This window comes from Polyodon spathula, chromosome 6, assembly GCF_017654505.1.
Source record: "Polyodon spathula isolate WHYD16114869_AA chromosome 6, ASM1765450v1, whole genome shotgun sequence".
Taxonomy (NCBI): Eukaryota; Metazoa; Chordata; class Actinopteri; order Acipenseriformes; family Polyodontidae; genus Polyodon; species Polyodon spathula.
The window spans coordinates 15097912-15118436 of record NC_054539.1 but is presented as its reverse complement, the minus strand read 5'-3'; the positions used below and the strand labels follow the sequence as shown (position 1 = coordinate 15118436).

General features: G+C 36.0%; 1 protein-coding gene across 1 annotated transcript in view; it reads right to left on the bottom strand.

Annotated features, from left to right (window-relative positions):
* mrps5 (mitochondrial ribosomal protein S5) overlaps positions 1-20525 on the bottom strand; it is a 51364-nt gene that overhangs the window by 5458 nt on the left and 25381 nt on the right. The window contains exons 5-8 of the mRNA XM_041252196.1: positions 17782-17816; positions 1746-1836; positions 617-663; positions 439-496 (exon numbers count right to left, since the gene is read on the bottom strand). Of these exons, the coding sequence (XP_041108130.1) occupies positions 439-496; positions 617-663; positions 1746-1836; positions 17782-17816 (231 nt within the window). The remainder of the gene's footprint in view (positions 1-438; positions 497-616; positions 664-1745; positions 1837-17781; positions 17817-20525) is intronic.

Below are 20525 nucleotides of genomic sequence, written 5' to 3'. Positions count from 1 at the left end.
CAAGCGAGTGAGTGCTCAGTTGCGTGTCACCTATTAGCCATTTTGAATGAATTACCCCAAAGTTCTGTGGATGTCCTGACTCAAGTTATGTTTAACAAGCTGTACAGTAAGGTAACTTCACAGAAAGACTAATTAACTGCCATATTATGTTTAAAAAACTAATATAAAATGGGTATAAATATACATTATAATATTAGACATTTACTGGTCTGCTGTTTTGAGTTATCTTTCCTAGAGTATACTCTATTAACAGTCTGCAGTTTCTGTCCTAGAACTGTACACAGGTCTGGTACAGAGTTCAATACTGTATCTACACAAAATGATCGTGCTGTAAACACATCTGGCCCCAGGGAAAGTATTGGCATTAGTGTTTCCTGAACTCGAGCAAGCAGAAGGGGAGGGGTCTCTCAAATCATGCACTTGAATTGTTTTACTTACTAGTGTGGTTCTGATACCTCTCTATGTAGTACAAATAATGAATAGCTCTGTTCTTCGCCTGGAAAACAATAAAACAATGCATCAGTGGTTAACAAAACAAAAAGCCTTGAAAAGCTACAACAGTTAAGAAAATTTGACATTCATTGTGTCCATTTATGTAACAGAAAAAAAGTCTTACTTTTCTCAGAGCTGTAGTTCTATCAGCTGCTTTTCCAAGTGCAAAGCCTAGAGAGACACATGTATGTGTTCATTTATTGTTTAAGACAATGCCAATAAGGCGTGTTGTAACACAATAGAGACTGAAAACAGAGCTATACTTGCATTATTGAAATTGAGAACGTTTCGATTAAATTCCTCCTGAAAGATATGTTCATGAATAATTACAGAGTGACTACGCAAGGCTTCATTTCAAAATTGGAGGAGAATGTTAGGTATGTTTTCAATACAACTCACTCTCTCTCTTATTGTTTGCATTGGGATATGCACTAGTTATCACATTAAGTGGCAATACCTGCAGTACAAATAACAGGTTTGATGGTGTTTGATTGCAGAACCCATTCAGTATTTTGTGCACATCTCAGAATTAAAAATGATGACAATGAAGAGCCCTACTGTACATCATCATCATCATAATAATAATAATAATAATAATGATATCTTTATTTTTATATAGTGCCAAACCGCTTTACAGAGGTAGGCTGTGAACTGTGCATTACATGCAGAGTCACTTACAATAGGACATTGATTTAACATCTTATCCGCAGGATGGAGCAGAAGGAGGTTAAGTGACTTGCTCAGGGTCACACAGGACCACACTGCCTCCATAAGGCTAGTCCTGACAAAATCTGCTGCAATTTAGTTCATAAAATGTATTCTATATGTTTAACATTGTTCTTGAAAGTGTTTTGTATTGTTGGTCTTTTGATTGAAAAATATATTAGCACAACCCCCCCCCCCCCCCCCCCCCCTCCCCCAAAAAACAATTATGTTTCATTGACAGCAAGGTCAATTTGTAAGACTGTGCTGACATTTGAAAAAAAAAAAATAACGTAATGGTTCATATTTTCAATCTTTTAATCTGGGGGGGAGGGGTGGTGGGGGGTGGGTACATCCACTTTATCGTACAAATGAACAGGCACATGAAACTGTTTAACACGTTATTGAAAAATGTAGTATTTATTCTTCAGTCCATGAAGGGCAACATACAAACCACTGGAAGCTATCGGTATGTTGTTTTTTTTTTTTTTTTTTTAACCAAACACCGTTCAGAGATATAAGTAAGTGGTTGGATTTCTTTCCTCTCTCACCTGCAGCACCGTTTCCATTGCCAACAGCAACGAGAGCACTGATTGATCTCTTTCTTCCCTCCTTTGCAGTCATGTTAAACACACTTTTCACCTGCGGGGGGAAATAACCTTCATTTAAAATATACATGCAAACCTAATTATACTTCAGACACTGCATGACTAGCATAGCTCCTGAAGAAATGTGTTTTATTTTGTATTATACATCTTAGCTTGAATGGTACATTTTTTGTAAATAAATACAGAAGAGGAACACAGTAATAAAAGGGCACCACAGTCAAAATACTGGCTTAAAATCTGTGTTATTTTTTAATTGGGCAGTTTGGTTTCAGTTTTTTTGTTTTACTGATTTGCACACGATACAACTTCTCTGGGGAAAAGATTTTTTTTTTCTTTCTTGTTTTAGCCATTTGAGTAGAAAGCAGTACTGTATCTTCTATCTGGAGCACGCTTTGAGTCTTGTATGAATTTCACATCTGCTGCTGTACCAGCAGGGGGAAGTCATGACACAGTAATGAACTGATCTTTGTATCCAGTGTAGATCCCCACATCGAGATAATAAATACATGACAAATCAATAATACAAGTGAAGTTAACCACACAATTCAAATACAATACGCGTTATTTCTGCTGATTTTTACATAAGTTTTTTTTTTTTTTTTACAAATTTGTACCAGTAATACACTCCATTAGCAACCCCCTTTGCAGGGTCCCCTTTTCTCACAGTATGTAATTTTGTCTTTTCGTTCACATAGTCAGAAAAAAACAACATATGAATCCAAATTAACATGTATTTATACTAAAGTAATACAAAAATGACTACAAAAGATTTAGAAGCGAGTAGTTTTTCGAGATTTACGATTATACTGTATTTACATATTATACTATATCAGACTTTATGTGAACGAAAAGACACACATTTGCCTGTTTTCCCATTGGAAATAGTGATATTTTGAAATATCACTGTCCTTGTCACAAAAGCAAAGTTTGTGGGGAATAATAGCCATTTTCTATACTTTTGCGGCATAAGCAATTAGGAAATAACACTTACTACCCAGGAACAAAAATGTTGTCACATAGTGTTATCAGTTTCTCTGGTTTTACTATTTATAGGTATGTGTTTGGGTAAAATGAACATTTTTGTTTTATTCTATAAACTACTGACATTTCTCCCAAATTCCAAATAAAAATATTATCATTTATTTGACTGTATAAGACTGGTGGAGAGCATGCCAAGATGCATGAAAGCTGTGCATGAAAATCAGGGTTTCCACCAAATATTGATTTCTGAACTCTTCCTAAGTTAAAACATTAGTATTGTGTTGTTTAAAAATGAATCTGAACTTATTTTCTTTGCATTATGCGAGGTCTGACAACACTGCATCTTTGTTGTTATTTTGACCAGTTGTCATTTTCTGCAAATAAATGCTCTAAATGACAATATTTTTATTTGGAATTTGGGAGAAATGTTGTCAGTAGTTTATAGAATAAAACAAAAATGTTCATTTTACCCAAACACATACCTATAAATAGTAAAACCAGAGAAACTGCTAATTTTGCAGTGGTCTCTTAATTTTTTCCAGAGCTGTATGTATGTATGTGTGTGTGTGTGTGTAATATATATATATATATATATATATATATATATATATATATATATAAATCACGTTAACATATTGAACATTCTGCTTTGTAGTTTTCCATATACATAATGAAAGACGGACACATTTAAAATGATACACTTCGAAATATAACACGAAATACTGTACTATTATTATGGCTTCTGGTGGACTTGTGCGATATTATTTTGTAGGGCTGTATTTAAAGGGTCGTTCACTAGCCAGGAATCCAAAGGTAGTTTTAAACCTTTGAAGGTTTGTTAAATGCCCAGACAACCAAAAAAAAAAAAAAAAAAAAAAAAAGTTCAATTCAAACTGTGCATGCGACAGCTGATGTATTATGGAGGCACAACTAATCTGCGTATTATTATGAATATTTTTAGTAGTAGTAAAATGTGGCTGATATCCTGCTTGGAACAGTGACTTAGATAAAGCTTTGTTTTGCCCAAGTCTGCTGCAATGCAAGCTTACTGTATATATCGCAAACAGCATCAATTAGGTGTAAATAAACGTGTATTTTTATTTAAATGATAAAAACAGGATTATTGTTTGATACAATATATTTTTAAAGTACATATCAATGTTTTATTCCATTTATATGTGTCACCTGTAAAATAATACGATTTTCAATCAAATAAACAAGTAGCTACTATGGTGACGTCACCAGTAAATTATGCAAATTAGAACCATTGACAGTTCGAACCTTCCTTCGGCAATGTGTTCCACACCTTTTAAAGGTCAAAAATGTACCTTTTGTTGCAGCTCTATGATTTTGTAGTTTCTTCGATTACATGATGTTAAACAAAAGATCTAAATTATATTAATATACTTTTTATCTTTCTTTAATTATGCTTCAATTCTAAAATTCTACCCTGCTATGGCAGTTTCCATACCAGCTGCCAAGGCCTCCCATTCTACGAAATTAAATTAAACACGCATCCCCTCCCAACATTATTTTGCTGTTGTATAACTCAAACACATCAGCTTAATGATTAAGGGGTTGTCCACAGAAAAAGAAAATACATAACCATTTACTATACAGCAAGTAGCATTAAATTCGAATTTTCAGTTACTGCCACTAACATCTGGTTCAGTTTCATCATATGATGAAGTACTGCAATGCAGAAGGCTATTACGTACATGCAGGCTACTTTTGCAGGCTAGATTTCTGTATTGGAAGTTACTTGAAAAACAAGGATTCCCCTGTAAAATAAAAATCTGCAAATAAACCACTTTGTGCTAAACAATTTGGCTATCAGAGGGCTCCTTTAGCTGACCTGGAACAGCTACAGTATTCCTTAATGATTAGGGAGTGTGATCTCCTCTCTTCACTTTACATGCGAATACAAAGAACTGGTAAATGTAATGGTCTTTTTTTCTATTTCATATGCCTTTTCAAATTCTTATGGGCATAACAGGAAACCACAGAGTTAAAGACACACTATACAAGATGCATAACCAGCTGAAGGTGGTGGATCTTGGGTAACAGGGCGTTCACAGATGGCAGATCAGATTCTGTTCCAACGTGCACACACCTAATTAGTGCAGGTCAGATGCCTGAGCAAGTGGAGCCCCCACCCCCATCATGAGCCAAATTGATCAAAAAAACAATCCTCTTCTCCTCAAGTTTAAGTGCTCTGCTGGGGCTTGTGAGTACTGAAGTGCAGTGGAACGATACAGTACGGCATATTGATCAAGTGCTCCGAGCCAAATGTGCCAACATTCTCTGCTACCATTAGACCAATACTCCCAGGCTGATGATCACTGGAGTTCTCTAAAGAGGGAAGGTTTGATGCTGAAACTTTATGCTAGGTTCAAAACACATTTACTGTTTAAAGCACCTTCAATCCTTTCTGACAAAGTCAGAAAAAAAACTTTAGAAGTGAGTAGTTTTTCGAAATTTACAATTATACTGTAAATACAGTATAATCGTAAATGTTGAAAAACTACTCACTTCTAAATCTTTTGTAGTCATTTTTGGATTACTTTAGTATAAATACATGTTAATTTGGATTCATATGTTGTTTTTTTCTGACTTTATGTGAACGAAAAGACACACATTTGCCCGTTTTCCCATTAGAAATAGTGATATTTTGAAATATCACTGTCCTGGTCACAAAAGCAAAGTTTGTGGGGAATAATAGCCATTTTCTATACTTTAGAGGCATAAGCAATTAGGAAATAACACTTACTACCCAGGAACAAAAAAAAAAAAAAGATTGTTACACGGTGTAATCTATGTTAACTGCTGTGCATCTGCAATAGGAGTTAACAGCAGTCACCTTTTCCCTGTCTTAATATAACTTTGGGTCTTAGTCCTTTAAAAGCCCACTGGCTATCTGCTTTGCAGAGAAACAAGACAGCCTGTGTTTGTGATCTCGGCTAATACTGTCACAGTTATTGTACTTTATTAAGAATCTTTAGTTTAACGCCCCTGTTGAGAGTACATTCTTAATGTTCTAACACTCGTCCTTTTATTCCATTCCAAATATACCCTACAGATACGTGCCTTGTTTTAGGTGGAATCATTACTTACCAGCTGTTACCAATGCAACTGGACATTAATTATATACACTAAATGTATTGGTATTTAATGTTTTAAAATACATACACAAAGTAAGACTTATTTTCTGCACCCAGAGTATGTACAATTATGCATTAACCCCTCTGGCTCGCCCCACCCTTCACCAATTGGCACACACACACAAATACATATTTTTTGCCACATGTGGACTAATTTAGTATGTCTCAGCAGAACCTATCCCCATTCCTACAAAATGAAGCAAACTCTTTAAAAGCAGACAGCATTCCCTACCTGGGCACATTATGCAAACAGGTCAATCACATTATTCATGCAGAGACATTGCCTGACATTTGCACAGCAGTTGATTAGTCAAGCAAGGATTAATACCAGAGTACGACAATGATCAAACATTCGTCGAAACTCTGGAGGAACTTGGAAAACAGAAGGAAAGGGCAGATGTGGGGACATGTTTGATGTTGCAAAGAGAGTAACCACACTTGTCTCCAACTGTTCTCCAGTGGACAGGAAGGTTAAACCAAGGTTTTCAAACAGCTTGGCGCAATATCCAGTGGAAGTGAAAGAACTATAACGGAGGAGTTTATGAAAAACACAGGGAATTGCGAGTTTACATCTAGGCTTAAAACATATACCTGGCATAAATTACCAAAGATTTATAGTTTGACAAGTTTAAAATCCTAAGGTACCCATCCAATTAGTACTATGACATGAACCTGTAAGCTTACTATTATAAATCCTCCCAAAAGTAAATGCTTCTAAAAACTGTCGGAGTTGAATCTTTGAACACACAGTGCTGGGAAAGCCAAAACTGCTTGCCTTCAAAAAAAGAGATAGTGTTACTTCACGGGTTAAAGGGACACTGAGCACCAAATTGACTTCCTCAACGGTTTTCCTATCGATTATAAATACAGGGTCTATAAAGAATGTTACTGTTTGTACTTATGTGCTTTGCATCCTTAAATGTCTAAGAAGTTCCCCAATTCAGATGTTGTTTATGTCTTTAAAACTGTTTAACATTATACAATATTAGGAGTGTGTCAGACTAAAAACATACAACCTGAATACAAGCGTGTAAATGCAAGACCAAACACATTAGGTGACTGAGCTGTCAATACCACACTGTGTTATGTGGGAAGCTGGCCACCTCTGGTTCTTTTTTATTAGTCTAATCCAAAGTGGCTCTCCATCACAAATGCAAATACATATACAAAATAATACCCCAATGGACCTTGGTTTCTCTTCCTGTAGGGACTGCGCACACAAGCAAGCCTTCTTTGGGCATCTTAAGGTTTCCCAGGACACTCAACGACCCCGAGTATAAATGCCAAAAGTCCACGTGTAATCAAGATTGCACAGATGGACATGAATGATAATTGCACAGTGGTTTTCTGCACTGTAAGCATGTCTGTTCACAGAGGATCACAGCATGCTGACCTTGACTAAGCCTATGTTGTTGCCTTCCAGACACCTTTGTCTCTGCAGGCCATTAGCTCTGGATCTCAGTGCTGTGAGTTATACTGATGGCAGAACAGGAAATGACAGAGACTTGCTCAGTTGCTTTGCCTTTAGTATTAAGGAAACCAGAATCTGTTTTCTGACAGTCTCTGGACATAAAAAATGGATATGTCCTTAATTATGCACGGATATGTCTGAAGAACATAAATCTATCATAGCCTAATGTTTAATTTCTTTATGTATTGTAAAGGGCAAGTTTCTTGTATGTTGAAGTCACTATCGCTATTGTTTATGCTACTGAAATCCTTCAGAATCAGTGGAAATATTACAATGCACAGTTCCAGGACACACACCAAAACTGACAACTGTGAGTCATTCCTTTTTAGTATCATTTTCAGGTTGACATCCTATATTCATTTGCATCCAAATGTCAGGTAATCACTTGCTAACACTAACAACAAACAATAAATATTTAGTTTTGTATTTTAATTTGTTTAATGGAAGCTGTCCTTGGTTAAGGTCGTTTTGGTTTTCATTATCAGAGCTTATCCTTTTTTATTTATAAAATGGAGAAGTATGATACAAATTCAAGCCAAAAGGTATAGATGCATGAAATACCGCATGTTGACACACAGTAATTTGAAATTACATTATTTTTATGATTATTTCTGTATTTTGTGGTAACTGTCAAGCCAATAAAGAAGCAGCACAAAAAGGAGTGTTAACTTTGCCACATATATACATCAATTAATAAAAACAGAAGTAAAAAATGGTACCAAAAAGACATAACATGGATAACATGAAATGTATGTTTTGTTGCTGTGTTTACATTTTTGGAATTCACTGATAAACAAAGTCATAAATCTCATTTGTAGGGATTCAGCCAAATCTAGATTTCCAGCTGCACGTGTATCTGTGCTCCTACAGATGCTGATGTCATCTGATGTCATTTGGCCGATATACATTTTTAAGTTTTAAATTCATCTAGGGGAAGAGTTTGTTTTCATCACTGTACTATTTGTCTTTCATAAACCACTTCAACAAAAAGTACCAATCACTATATTTGACGATATAGTAGGATGTCTGAGAGCTTCTGATTCTTCAGGAGTTCAAATTGAGGTTCAGTGGCCTAATCAAGATGGGGTGACTTACTAGTTTGTATCTAAACCTATAATCGCTTCAATTTTTGATATGTAACAAATTATTGCTTAAGGTTGAAAGGCTCTCTTGTTACAAGCAGCCACCAGTTGTGGTTATAAAACAGATGACAACAAGGTCAGAACCAGGAGGGTTGAAATCACAGAGTTCCTTATCAAGCTAGACTGCGATGTACTACAGTATGTACTAAATGGCACTGGCTGCTGCTGCTATACAGACTCTTGCCTGTGTTAAATGTGTGTCTGGTGAATCTGTCAACAAGAACTGCTCTGGAACTTGGCCAAAGCACCCGATCAAACCATATCAAAAAGCACCCGATCAAACCATCTCAAAAAGCACCCGATCACGCTATCTCAAAAAGCACCCGATCACGCTATCTCAAAAAGCACCCGATCACGCTATCTCAAAAAGCACCCGATCACGCTATATCAAAAAGGGAATGCATTATATCAGAATGACTGCAAACATCATAAATAAACAGACGAACAACACAAAACTAAATGAAAACTTAATTTTAACCAAGAAATAGCATTGATGCTGCCTTAACACTTGGGTGTTACAAAATCCTATTCTGCTTACTTGAGTTCATTCCAATACAGTTGTACAGTGTTAAGGTCACTGGGGAAACTGGTTCTGTTTTTTAATGAAGGAGGCTATCTGCACTATAATTATTCCACATGTGCCTCATTATTAAAGAAGTTTCCATGCAAATAATTTTAAACCACACATTTGAATTACATTTAGGGTTCAGTCCGGAACACACAGTATATGTTACCCCAACCAATCGGAGACCAGACACAATAGTGGCATCCCCATATATAACCCAGAAGGGCTGTCTTTTGAAGAATTAGAGCAAACCTAATGGGCCACGATGCCAATTATAAATAATATCCAATTACACAGGCACTTTGTTCTTATTGTGTCAGCAGGAGAATCCAACTGGCATGTACTGTAAATAAAATAAGCTTCTCAAATACCATGATAATGGTCACATTCAGGTAGTTTTTATTGTTTTACAGCAATTGATTGTTAAGCCCACCATACATGAGGAAAGATTTTTCAAGAAACATCCTGGTGTATAATCAATTAGAAGAAAAAAAATGATAAGCACACTGACAGGGCATGTCTGTATGTGGGGTAGAACCTACCATGGGCATGAAATACACCAACTGATTTTTGTATACTTCAAATTCACTTTATTTAATGTATCCTTACACCAGTGGAAAATACTATCGTTGCCTTTAGAATTACGGGGGGGGGGGGGGGCAAAAAAAAAAAAAAAAAAAAAACATTGCTGCTGAATTATTCGTTTATTTTTCTAGATATCCTAAAATGAAATGAAATTTACCCACATTGGTGCAGCAAACAAACTGCTGCTGGTTTTAATTCTTTACACAATAATGTTGTTTTACACCTGTATTACTGTAGCACTGCAGGGGCTCATCTCAACACAGAGTAATGATTCATTCAACCTCAATGCTGGCCACCCTGAACAAGACTTTACTCAATGGTATTAAAAACTGGTGTTTAAAAAGGCCATTCCTTCCCAATGCCTGAACCTTGCTTTTTGATGCACAGGAAGAATGCTTCCTGAAACATCTGAAGAAGCAGGTTCTCTCAAGTCGGCTGGGCTGTATTTTAATGTAATTTTCTTTTACTTTTTATTTAGTTATGTGTTTTATTGAGCTTAGCACTTTTATTGCAGGGATGCAAACAGTCCTTACACAGAGTGATTTCCTGCCAACACAACCTGACCTTGCATCAAAGCGTGAATGTCACATAGCTCCTTAACATTCATTACTATGAGGCAACACACAAGAATTTCTTGGTCGTTAATCTCATTTTTCACTTGACCAAATTGTCCTACATTATTTTTTTTGGTGGGGGGCAAGAGGTTTCGATATGAAACATGAAGTAATTCTAAAACCTGGTTCTTAGGTTACAATTTATATATATATATATATATATAAATGTATGGGTAAAGAGGAAGGGTCTAGGGGAAATACCTAATGAAATCAAGATTGATTCTTGTGAGAAAGTTTAACTTTACGCGTATATAAAGGGAATTCATTTTCTTCTCTTTAAACCTGGGGGATAAAAAAAAGCCACGGCTGATGGAATGTGAAACAACATCGATAAGCTGCCCCAAGCTGTGAATCTGCAATGCAACAAGGACGGGCTGAATGAGTGTTTGGACAAGCGAATCTAGGATGTATGACAGTAGATCTGACAGTTTTAATTCTGAAGCTCCCACAAACCTCCTCACACTGTGATCTTTTATTTAGCCAAGAAGTGGTAATAGAATTACTTCTCTAGCAGTAACTTTTCCAATCACATTATTACCACACATTGTAAGCTTCTCGTTCTTTCTTTTAATATGTTAACAACGCTTATAAACACCTAGCTACCAAACCATTTAATTTGGCTTAGAGAATACATTTTAGATGAGTTCTACCAAGCTATACTCCTGGTAACTTACTGAAAATTAGGCTCCCAGTGTTAGTGAGTATAACTATACCGGTTAAAAGAGTTACATTAAATAAACAAACACACATGTGACAGGTACATCCAACTACAGTACATGTGCTAACAGATTAAATTACAAATAAGTGAACTTCTCTTCATTTTAATTAAAAAAAACACTATCTTGGTAAAATCTAGGCTAGAGAAGTATTCCTTAAAGAATGACAGAAGACACAGTACACTACTAAGTCCACTGGTTATCTGACGCCACACCACTATTCTTCACCCAGGCTTACACAGATGCCAATTAATTTCTAGCACAAAGACCCCCACAGAGCACGCAGAGGCAATGGCACTGTGAAGCTACAGCTGCACTCAATCTGCAGCTGTGCTGCCTCCATTAAGAAACCTACAGTAACACAGGCTTTCAATTCCCTTATTCACTTTACTTTGAACTACTGGTGAAGACTGGATAGGTGTTTGCATTTCCAAAAATACAGATTCAGTGTTAATTAAACAATGGTGCTGAGCCCATACTAGTAAAACTATTTAAAAACTGATGATTATTTATGTGGTCAGCCTTTTGAATGCTTTATTTTTTATAAAGCTGTTGACTTTGTCAACATATTGACATATTATTTTACTTTGCTTGCTTATGACATTCTTTCACGTTTCTTTCTTGGTAAAATTGGCCAGTTAGATTTCATAGCAAACCAAAAAATGTGTTCCATACATTAATTATGTATTTTTTGCAGTTCAAATTCTACCTTATGATTACAATCAAGAATTAAACCACACTCTTTACAAATACATTTTAGGCAACTTATTTTTAACAAAGCATAATGAATCTGGGTTTAATTAAATAAAAGCAGTCAAAAAAAGAACTACCTGCATTATAAAAGAACACAGTGAGCAACACCAATGACTTATTTACAGTAGACAAGTGATAGCTTCTCTTAACTGTGTGGTCCAGCTGTTAATGAAACAGGCTTGCAACCAGGAGGTACTCGGTTCAAATCCCAACTCAGCCACTGACTCGTTGTGTGACCCCGAGCTAGTCACTTAACCTCCTTGTGCACTGTCTTTCAGGTGAGGTGTTCTTGTAAGTGACTCTGCAGATGATGCATAATTCACACACCCTAGTCTCGTATCTTGTAAAGCGCTTTGTGATGGTGGTCCACTATGAAAGGAGCTACATAAAGATTATTATTATTATTATTATTATTATTATTATTATTAGGCTTCCAAGCTAAAGGCTGGGAAGCCTATTGTTATTGTTAAAGTTTTATTTTTTAATTTTTTTTCCCCCTTCCCAAAACTTTAAACTGCTGCTTCTTCGAGGCTGAGGTTCTGGCTTGGCAGTTAACAAGATGCATACATTTGCTGTCAGATGCTGAAAAAATTTTGCTGCTGCGTCCTTGCAATTGGTGTCATGACGCATTTTTCGATAAAACCTTTCGAAATCTTCTTCTTGGGAACTGGTGAAGTGATTGATCTGAAAAATGGCAAATATCATCAGCATCCAAACCCGCATCAAGTTTGCGAAGCAAAAGTTGCTGTGATAAATTTTCATGTCAAAATATCGAAACGCATCCCTAACAACAAATTGCTGCTGTTTGAAAACCATTTGGCCAACAAACTCCAAACTTGGTAGTTATCGTCCCAGTAACAATGGGATACAAATATGTGAAAATGGTGATGTTTTATAAAACAAGATGGCCGCCACATATACGCTTGAAACCAGGTTTTTCATGATTATCTATGCTTTTAACTATATAAACTTGTCTATAAACACTTAATATTTCATTATATGATATGTATACTTACAATCACATGTGAATTGCATTCAGACATTTAATTTTTAAATGAAAGTGTAAATCTTGTCAATTTCAATGAAATGGTCATCCAAAGCAAGGGGATTTCAGTCTGAAGCCCAAGTCTGTTAAAAGTCTGAAATGTGTATTTCAACACGGTGTTAGAACACTGGCCTAACTACAAAAGTGTCTTTGTTAGATGTTCTCTGAGTTAACTAGCATGACACCTAATTAACCTTTTGTCACCAATTATTGTTAACAGCTGAGGGTCCATGATTACTATAAATATAGGTAGGATAGGCACTAATTTGTCATTCCTGAAAGTAAGGGAGCAGAAAATGGCAAAATACACTCAGTTAAGCAAAGAAAAAGACAGTCTGTAATTACTTTAAGAAATGAAGGTCAATCTTTAAGACAAATCAAAGAACTTTGCAAGTGTCCGTAACTGCTGTGGCCAAGACCATCACATGATTTGAAGAAACTGGCACTCATGAGGACCAAACAAGGTCAGGAGGGCCAAGGATGACCTCAGAATCAGAGAACAAGTTCATTCGAGTCATAAGTCTGCGAAACCGGCGATTAACTGCCCCTGAAATATAAGCTCAGCTAAATGCTACTAGAAGTACAGATGTTTCAACATCAACTGTTCAGAGGCGTTTGTGTGAAGCTGGCGTAACTGGAAGAATTGCTGTAAAGAAACCATTGTTAAGAGTGCAGAATAAGAGGAAGAGACTTGCTGGGCCAAAAAACACAGAAACTGGACGTCTGAGGAGTAGAAGTCGGTCTTATGGACCAATGAGTCAAAATTTGAAATATTTGGGTCCAACCGCAGAGTATTTGTAAGACGCTGAGAGGGTGAGCGCATGAGTTCTGCATGTGTGATTCCCACTGTCAAGCATGGAGGAGGCAGTGTCATGGTCTGGGGTTGCTTTGCTGGTGACAGAGTTGGTGATCTCTGCCAAGTCCATGGCAAGCTCAACCAGCATGGCTATCATAGCATACCTCAGAGGCATGCCATTCCATCAGGATTACGGCTAGTTGGGCAGTCCTTCATTCTTCAGCAAGATAATGACCCGAAACACACCTCAAAGTTGTGCAAGAACTATCTGGTGAAGAAGGAAAGTGAAGGACAACTCAACCTAATGACCTGGCCTGCTCAGTCTCCAGACCTCAATCCCATAGAACTTGTATGGGATGAACTGCAAAGCTACCCACAAGTGCTCTACATCTCTGGGAATTGCTGCAGAAGAGCAGGGAAGACATGTGGGGCGATTTCCTGCTGAAACTTGTTAACCGAATGCCTCGTGTTTGTGAGGCTGTTATTAAGGCAAAGGGTGGCTATTTTGAGGAATCCAAGATTTAGAGACAATTTTCAATTTTCTTGAACATTGCTTTGATACCTTCATGCTTCGACGTATATTGAAACAATTTTCAACAGTATTTACACAAACCGAAGTTTATGCAAGTAAACATTGTCAATGAAAGGAACTGCAAGGGAAACTATAACCTACATGCACCTCCCTTTTGCCAGCAGTTTAATTTAAATGAACTCCTAAGGGATGTAAACTTGAAATTTAAACCTGAACAAGTGCCGGACTTGACAACATGATTGGCTTGACTAAACCAAAGCCCACAGCATCTTTGAAACTGTGTTCAATACAAGGGACTACCAAAATCTATGTTGACTGAATTTTGAGACACTTAAATGACCGTTAGTCGCTTTTCTTTTAAAATGGCAGTTTGACGCATTGTTTTAGAAACCTTTTGAAATCTTCTTCTTGGGAACCAGTGAAGCCATTGATCTGACACTTGGCATATATCATCAGCATCCAAACCTGCATTAATTTTGCAAAGCAGAAGTTTCTGTGATAAATTTTAATGTCGAAATGGCTGCCACAAACTTTAACGAAACGTGCCCTGAACAGCAAACTGCTGCTATTTGAACACCATTTGACCAACGAACTCCAAACTTGGTAGTTATTGTCCCAGTAACAGTGGAATACAAATATGTCAAAATGGTTACGTTTTATAAAGCAAGATGGCCACCAGGTGTACGTTTACATCTGAAATTTAAAACTGCCTCAGTTGACAAACGGTTTACTTGACTAACTCGAAACTTCACAAGCATCATCCTTGACACTGTAGCAATACAGCTGACTTTTAAGAAACTTGCGTTAAACAAGATGGCTGCCTGACGCATTTTGAAAAAAAAAAAAAAAAAAAAAACTTTCAAAATCTACTTCTGTGGGACAGTTGAAGTTGCTGATTTTAAACTTGACAAATTGAGAACTAAACACGCTTAGATGGGTACGGATACTGGGGCTTGGGAGCCGTAAAACTGCCTGGCAGTTCTAGTTGTTGTTATTATTATTATTATTATTATTATTATTATTATTATATTATTATTATTATTATTATTATTATTATTATTATTATATTATTATTATGTACAGACATGAACACAAAGCCAGGCAAAAGTAAGACAAAGGGAGCAACCTGATTCAAACTACACTAAAATAATAAGTAGCATTCATTAATTCATAGAATTTCAAAATATAGTGAAAATGGATGTTTTTCCATTATAGTGGGTGGAGATGAAGTACAGACAGCTGACACTGTATAGTGCAGATGTATCAACATTAAAACAAACAAACCTGGTAAGTGGCTTTTTAAGTGGCAATAAATTATCTGGCCTTGGAGTTTATGAACAGCCTTGGTTATTTCATGTGATTTCCTTTGCTCATTCCATTGCAATGTTTACAATTAAACATTATACTGAATATACTGCAAATTGTGATGAATCTATCTTTTTTTTTTTTAAATAGATATTGCACATAACCCTATGATGGCTTTGCCAATGTAGGTTTTAATGGAGACCGTGGCATTACAGTGTATTTAACCTATTAAATTTCAAGCCAACAAATTGCATCTACATCTCTTCTGGTGTTCAGAACACAAAATAGCATTTTTCAGAAAATAACTCTCAAATCTCTCTCAGTTTTAACAGCACTGGTTCCTCACATGCAGCATCTCCATTTGTACCAATTTTAGACAGCACACATCAAAGTTATGCTTAATTTCTAAAGGCTTATTTATTTTCCGACAATGCACAAACATTGGATAATTAGGTAGAGATAAAAGGATCCAATTTATCACTTGCTCTTGACTCGAGCTGTAGTCCATACAGACTGTCATACCCAACTGACAACTACTAAGCAGTGCACAATTAATAACAAACTGGTAACTCGGTCCTTGGGCTACGCCACAAGCATCCAGAAATATACTCAAAATGTTGTGTAAGCCATGGAATCTAATTAGGGTTTAATCAGTTTGTAACTGTTAGAAATGTCATGCAGAATAATTGAGCACTTTACATGGCTGGAGATGTGGAGAGACTAGAGCAGTCATTATAGCCTGCCGCGTTCTTATGGAGACCCAGAGATGAATTAATGTCATCCCCACAAAGTATGTGAACAACGTTAATTTCAACAACTGTGACGGTACAAAGGCTACCTGACAACCATATTTAGAAATAATCTGTTTTTGTAAGCTACAGGGTGGCATGCTTTAGGCCTTCTTGGTGACAGAGTTCATTTAGGCTTAGTGCAACTCAAGTGAACCAGAAACTTTATTTTGTCCTAACTTTGCATGAGCCAGCCTTATAAATGGGCTTGCTACTTTTTGATATTAAATCGGTAAAGCTCGTTAAATGTCGAATTCCCCAAAAATATGCGTTAAACTGAAAAAAATTTATATAGGATAAACGTTGGTAAAACCACTCACTATTTTTTTTTCTTACCAAAAACAATCATTTAGAAATCCTTTTTAGTTTGTGTAGTTTTTATACTTGCTGTCTGTTCCGTCTCCATTTCGCTCTGAATGGCTTGGGGTCACTGTCAATCATCTCAGTGGTCTGTTAGTACTGTAGTTTCACCCTATTCTGCAGATCTGACTGAAGCAAAGCTAGAATGCTCTAATTTGTTTAAATGACTGTCAATCCTCAAGACCTGCACCGACTGTGCACTTTCATTTGCCAGCTACAGCACCTGTCATTCTAAGCGCCTACTTTGAAATTAGGAAGTTAAGGTGTAGGTAAGCTTTTGCTATACGTATATAGTGACAGTTAATAGTTTGATTAGAAAATGACTCTGTCCAGCTGTGCTGAAGCAGTACAGGGGTGGAGCTTAGACTCCAAATAATAAGTGCAAGTTAGTTCTATTCAGCAATCAAATGGTTTTATTGCATGCTGTATATAATAAAGGGGTTTTGTTAAATGAGACATTTTTCAATGGCATGAAGAGATTCTGCAAGTTAAACAATAACTCGTTTTTGGTCAGCTTGAATGTCCACTGTTTATCTGAACAAATTAAACCGCCGACCCTAATTCAGTTGCTTATCACCGCCATAGGGAACCCTGTTGTCTGTGGCGGGGGTCGGGGTATGTCCTTCAAATTCCAATTATGCGCATCAGAAGCAAGGAATTACATACAAATGACCACTTTAGGGGTTCAGTAGCTCAACATTCTTTATACTCTTTGCAGAAAAGTGGTAATGGTTCACTTTTCTCGCTCTACATAACTGTTTTAACCCGAGGGTTTTTTCCACCTGGATTTACTTTTAATGTTATGCCTGCATTTACTCTAGTGAGTTGAATCACAGTTGAAATCTCTCCATTTGATCTTATCAGATCACAGCCAAACGGTTTACCACTAGAGAAACTTTCCTCAAAGCAATATTGATTCTAAATAAATAAATAAATAAATGCTTGTCTTGTCCTCTTCGAAGTCACCAAAAACTGGCAGTCTATTTGAAATAGTAATGTTGCTTACACAGACAAGGCTCCAAATGTACTGTAGTACAGCACTGACAGAACTCATATCAGATCAGTGACACCACCTTGGCTGCTTGCATGAAATAGTTAAATTAAACGCTGAGCAAAATAGAATGTACAGTGCTTTAAAATATCCAGAAATAATGGCAGATCTTACCTCAATCACCCGAGAGTCAAAATCTTCATAGGTTTCTGTAAAATAAGTTAAGAGATGTGTTAATATGGCAATCTGGCACTAAGTGTTTGGGATCTATTCAACATTATCCATGCAACATGCAAGTATTACAGACTAAAGGTCTGAGATATATATTCAGAACTCCAGCATCGCTTTATTGTTCTGCAACCATCTGGTCATGCCATCCATCAATTGTGAAATGTATCCTATTAAAACCCAATTTACTGTATCAAAGTATGTATTGTGAAAAACAATGAATACATAAATAAATAAATTAATTGTACATTGACAAACATTTTACTCTAATTTAGCATAGCTGGTGAAAAAAAGTCAGACACATTTTCAATATATAGCTATTTTCTTAATTTAAAACAAAGATACATTTAGAAATACTCATTTGGTTCAGGGGAGATTTCCGAAAGAACAAAAAAAAAAAAAAAAAAAAAAACACTAACATGTTGGGTCCTATTGTAAAGCAAGTGCTCTGGCAAACACAAGTTAAAGATCAAAACAACTAGAATGAAACCACTAACAATAACTAAAATATAAACGTCTATCTGGATTCCAACACGAATTATCAATGTCTGATTTTAATCATAATTTGATAAATAAATTACTTTTTAAAAACTAAAGCCAAATAACAAGGTCAGATACCTTAAACTGCTATGTAGGCTGATTAGCTGACCGGTGTGTTTTGGACTATCGCAATAACAAGGCCAAAAATAAGGGTTGTTCAGGGAGGAGGTGCAGAACACGGAGGCCTAGGATACACAGGGGATCAAAAATACTAAAACTAATTTGATATTCACATTCTTAGTTCTTTCGTGTATGTATGTGTGTGTGTGTGTATATATATATATATATATATATATATATATATATATATATATATATATATATATATACACACACACACAGGTTGTATGCATGTAAAATAATGTACTTCACCATACAACACTTCAAAAAAGTGATCGCTTTTGTCTCTGGGTTAACGAGCTGTACTGCACATTCGATAGATTTTCCAAAACAACCGTTGATTTAGGTGCATTTACAAAATATTGTCCAGACCGGTTCTTGTAGAAATCGTCATGCTTTTTATTTTTCGATCTTCCACTGTTGCAATGCTCGGTCAACATGACTAGGGCAGCGGAGACCCGCCAACACTGACAGTCCGGACCCCTTCTGTCTGGCAGTGTCAGCTCAAGTACCCCCTTACAATTTCCACTCTACTTAATGATACCACAGTTGCAAGAATACTCTTATTAACAAACACTCCCCACCATTTATTTAATACATACTTTGTCACAACAGTTTGGGACTGACAATCTGCTTCTTTACAACAGAAAAACAAACAGTAATTCTTAAAACTTTTTTGCACACAATCAAAAGACAGTATTTGGGAATCTCTTTGGAAACACATTTGCTTTCTATTCGACAAAGTTCTTACAAATAATCAAAAATAGTCTGCACTGTAAATGTTTATCATGTGACTATTTACTTTCCATTTCACCATTTGAAATGTTCACAACATCAAAAACATTAACCTCAAGTAAAAACTATAATAACTAGCAATGAGAAACTTTTTATTAAAGCCAGCATTACATTACGCAAATGGACTCTAACTTTCAGTGGCTTTGCACTTTGAGGACTCTTGTGTTTTCTTTTACAAGTAAGAAATTTACCCATTTAACTCAAAGTGCTGCATTAAAAAAATAAATATATATATTTTTTTAATGCAGAAAGATTGTGCTCCCTGGTTAGTATTCAATTACTTTATGAGCAGTACAAAGCGCAGCATTTCAAGATGTCTGCTTCACCCAGAAATATCAGATTTAAATTGAAATCACGCATGTGTACCCCATATGACCCTTAGTATTGGTTTGCTTGTTTGATAAATAATGTTTTGTTCAGTAAATTGTTCTGTGGCACAAATCTGTGATAAGAAGGTCTTTACAAACACAAAGCAAAGTTTTGTAGAGATTCAAGGTCCTACTATTCTTTACGTTGTAATACAAAGCCAGCAACACGTTTGTATTCTATGTGACACATCCCAACATTATCAAGCGCATACATAGTTTTGTAGATTATGAGCCATATTTATAAAGCATTTTCTGTCAAGTTCACCTGACTGTTTTAAAAGGAAAAACTAAATAAAAGCAAATAATACAAGGTAAGTGGTGTCCTGTGCATAACATGGATTTTAATAATAATAATGAAGATGGTGATTATGTAGTACTTAACATAATAATAATAATAATAATAGTTGCACTTTAAAATACTTTAAAAAGTTAGTAAACAAAAAGGCTCAAATAAGGAATTTGTAAAGAAACACAATTGAGATTGCAGTAAGTTGTATATATAAATGTATAACAATGAAATAATTTTGTTGAAAATATCAGTTCAACTATACTACTATTGTCCAGCTGTCTTCTGAGAAATGTACCAGGCTTCAAATCAGACTACTACTACTACTGGTACCACGGAATTAAAAAAATACATATACTACGACTACAACTGTACAATTACAGTACTACTACTAATAATGACGACAATAAAACTGTTGGACATATAAGGATGTTTTACAAGTCCAACCTTTATTTTACAACGGAGTTGCTGGAGGTCAGAATGGTATCATTTTATCAAAACAAGACCTGTTTTGTAATGGTACAGCTCATCTCTAGTATGTCCAATAGGAATGCATGGCTGGGGTGATGCATTTCCAGTCT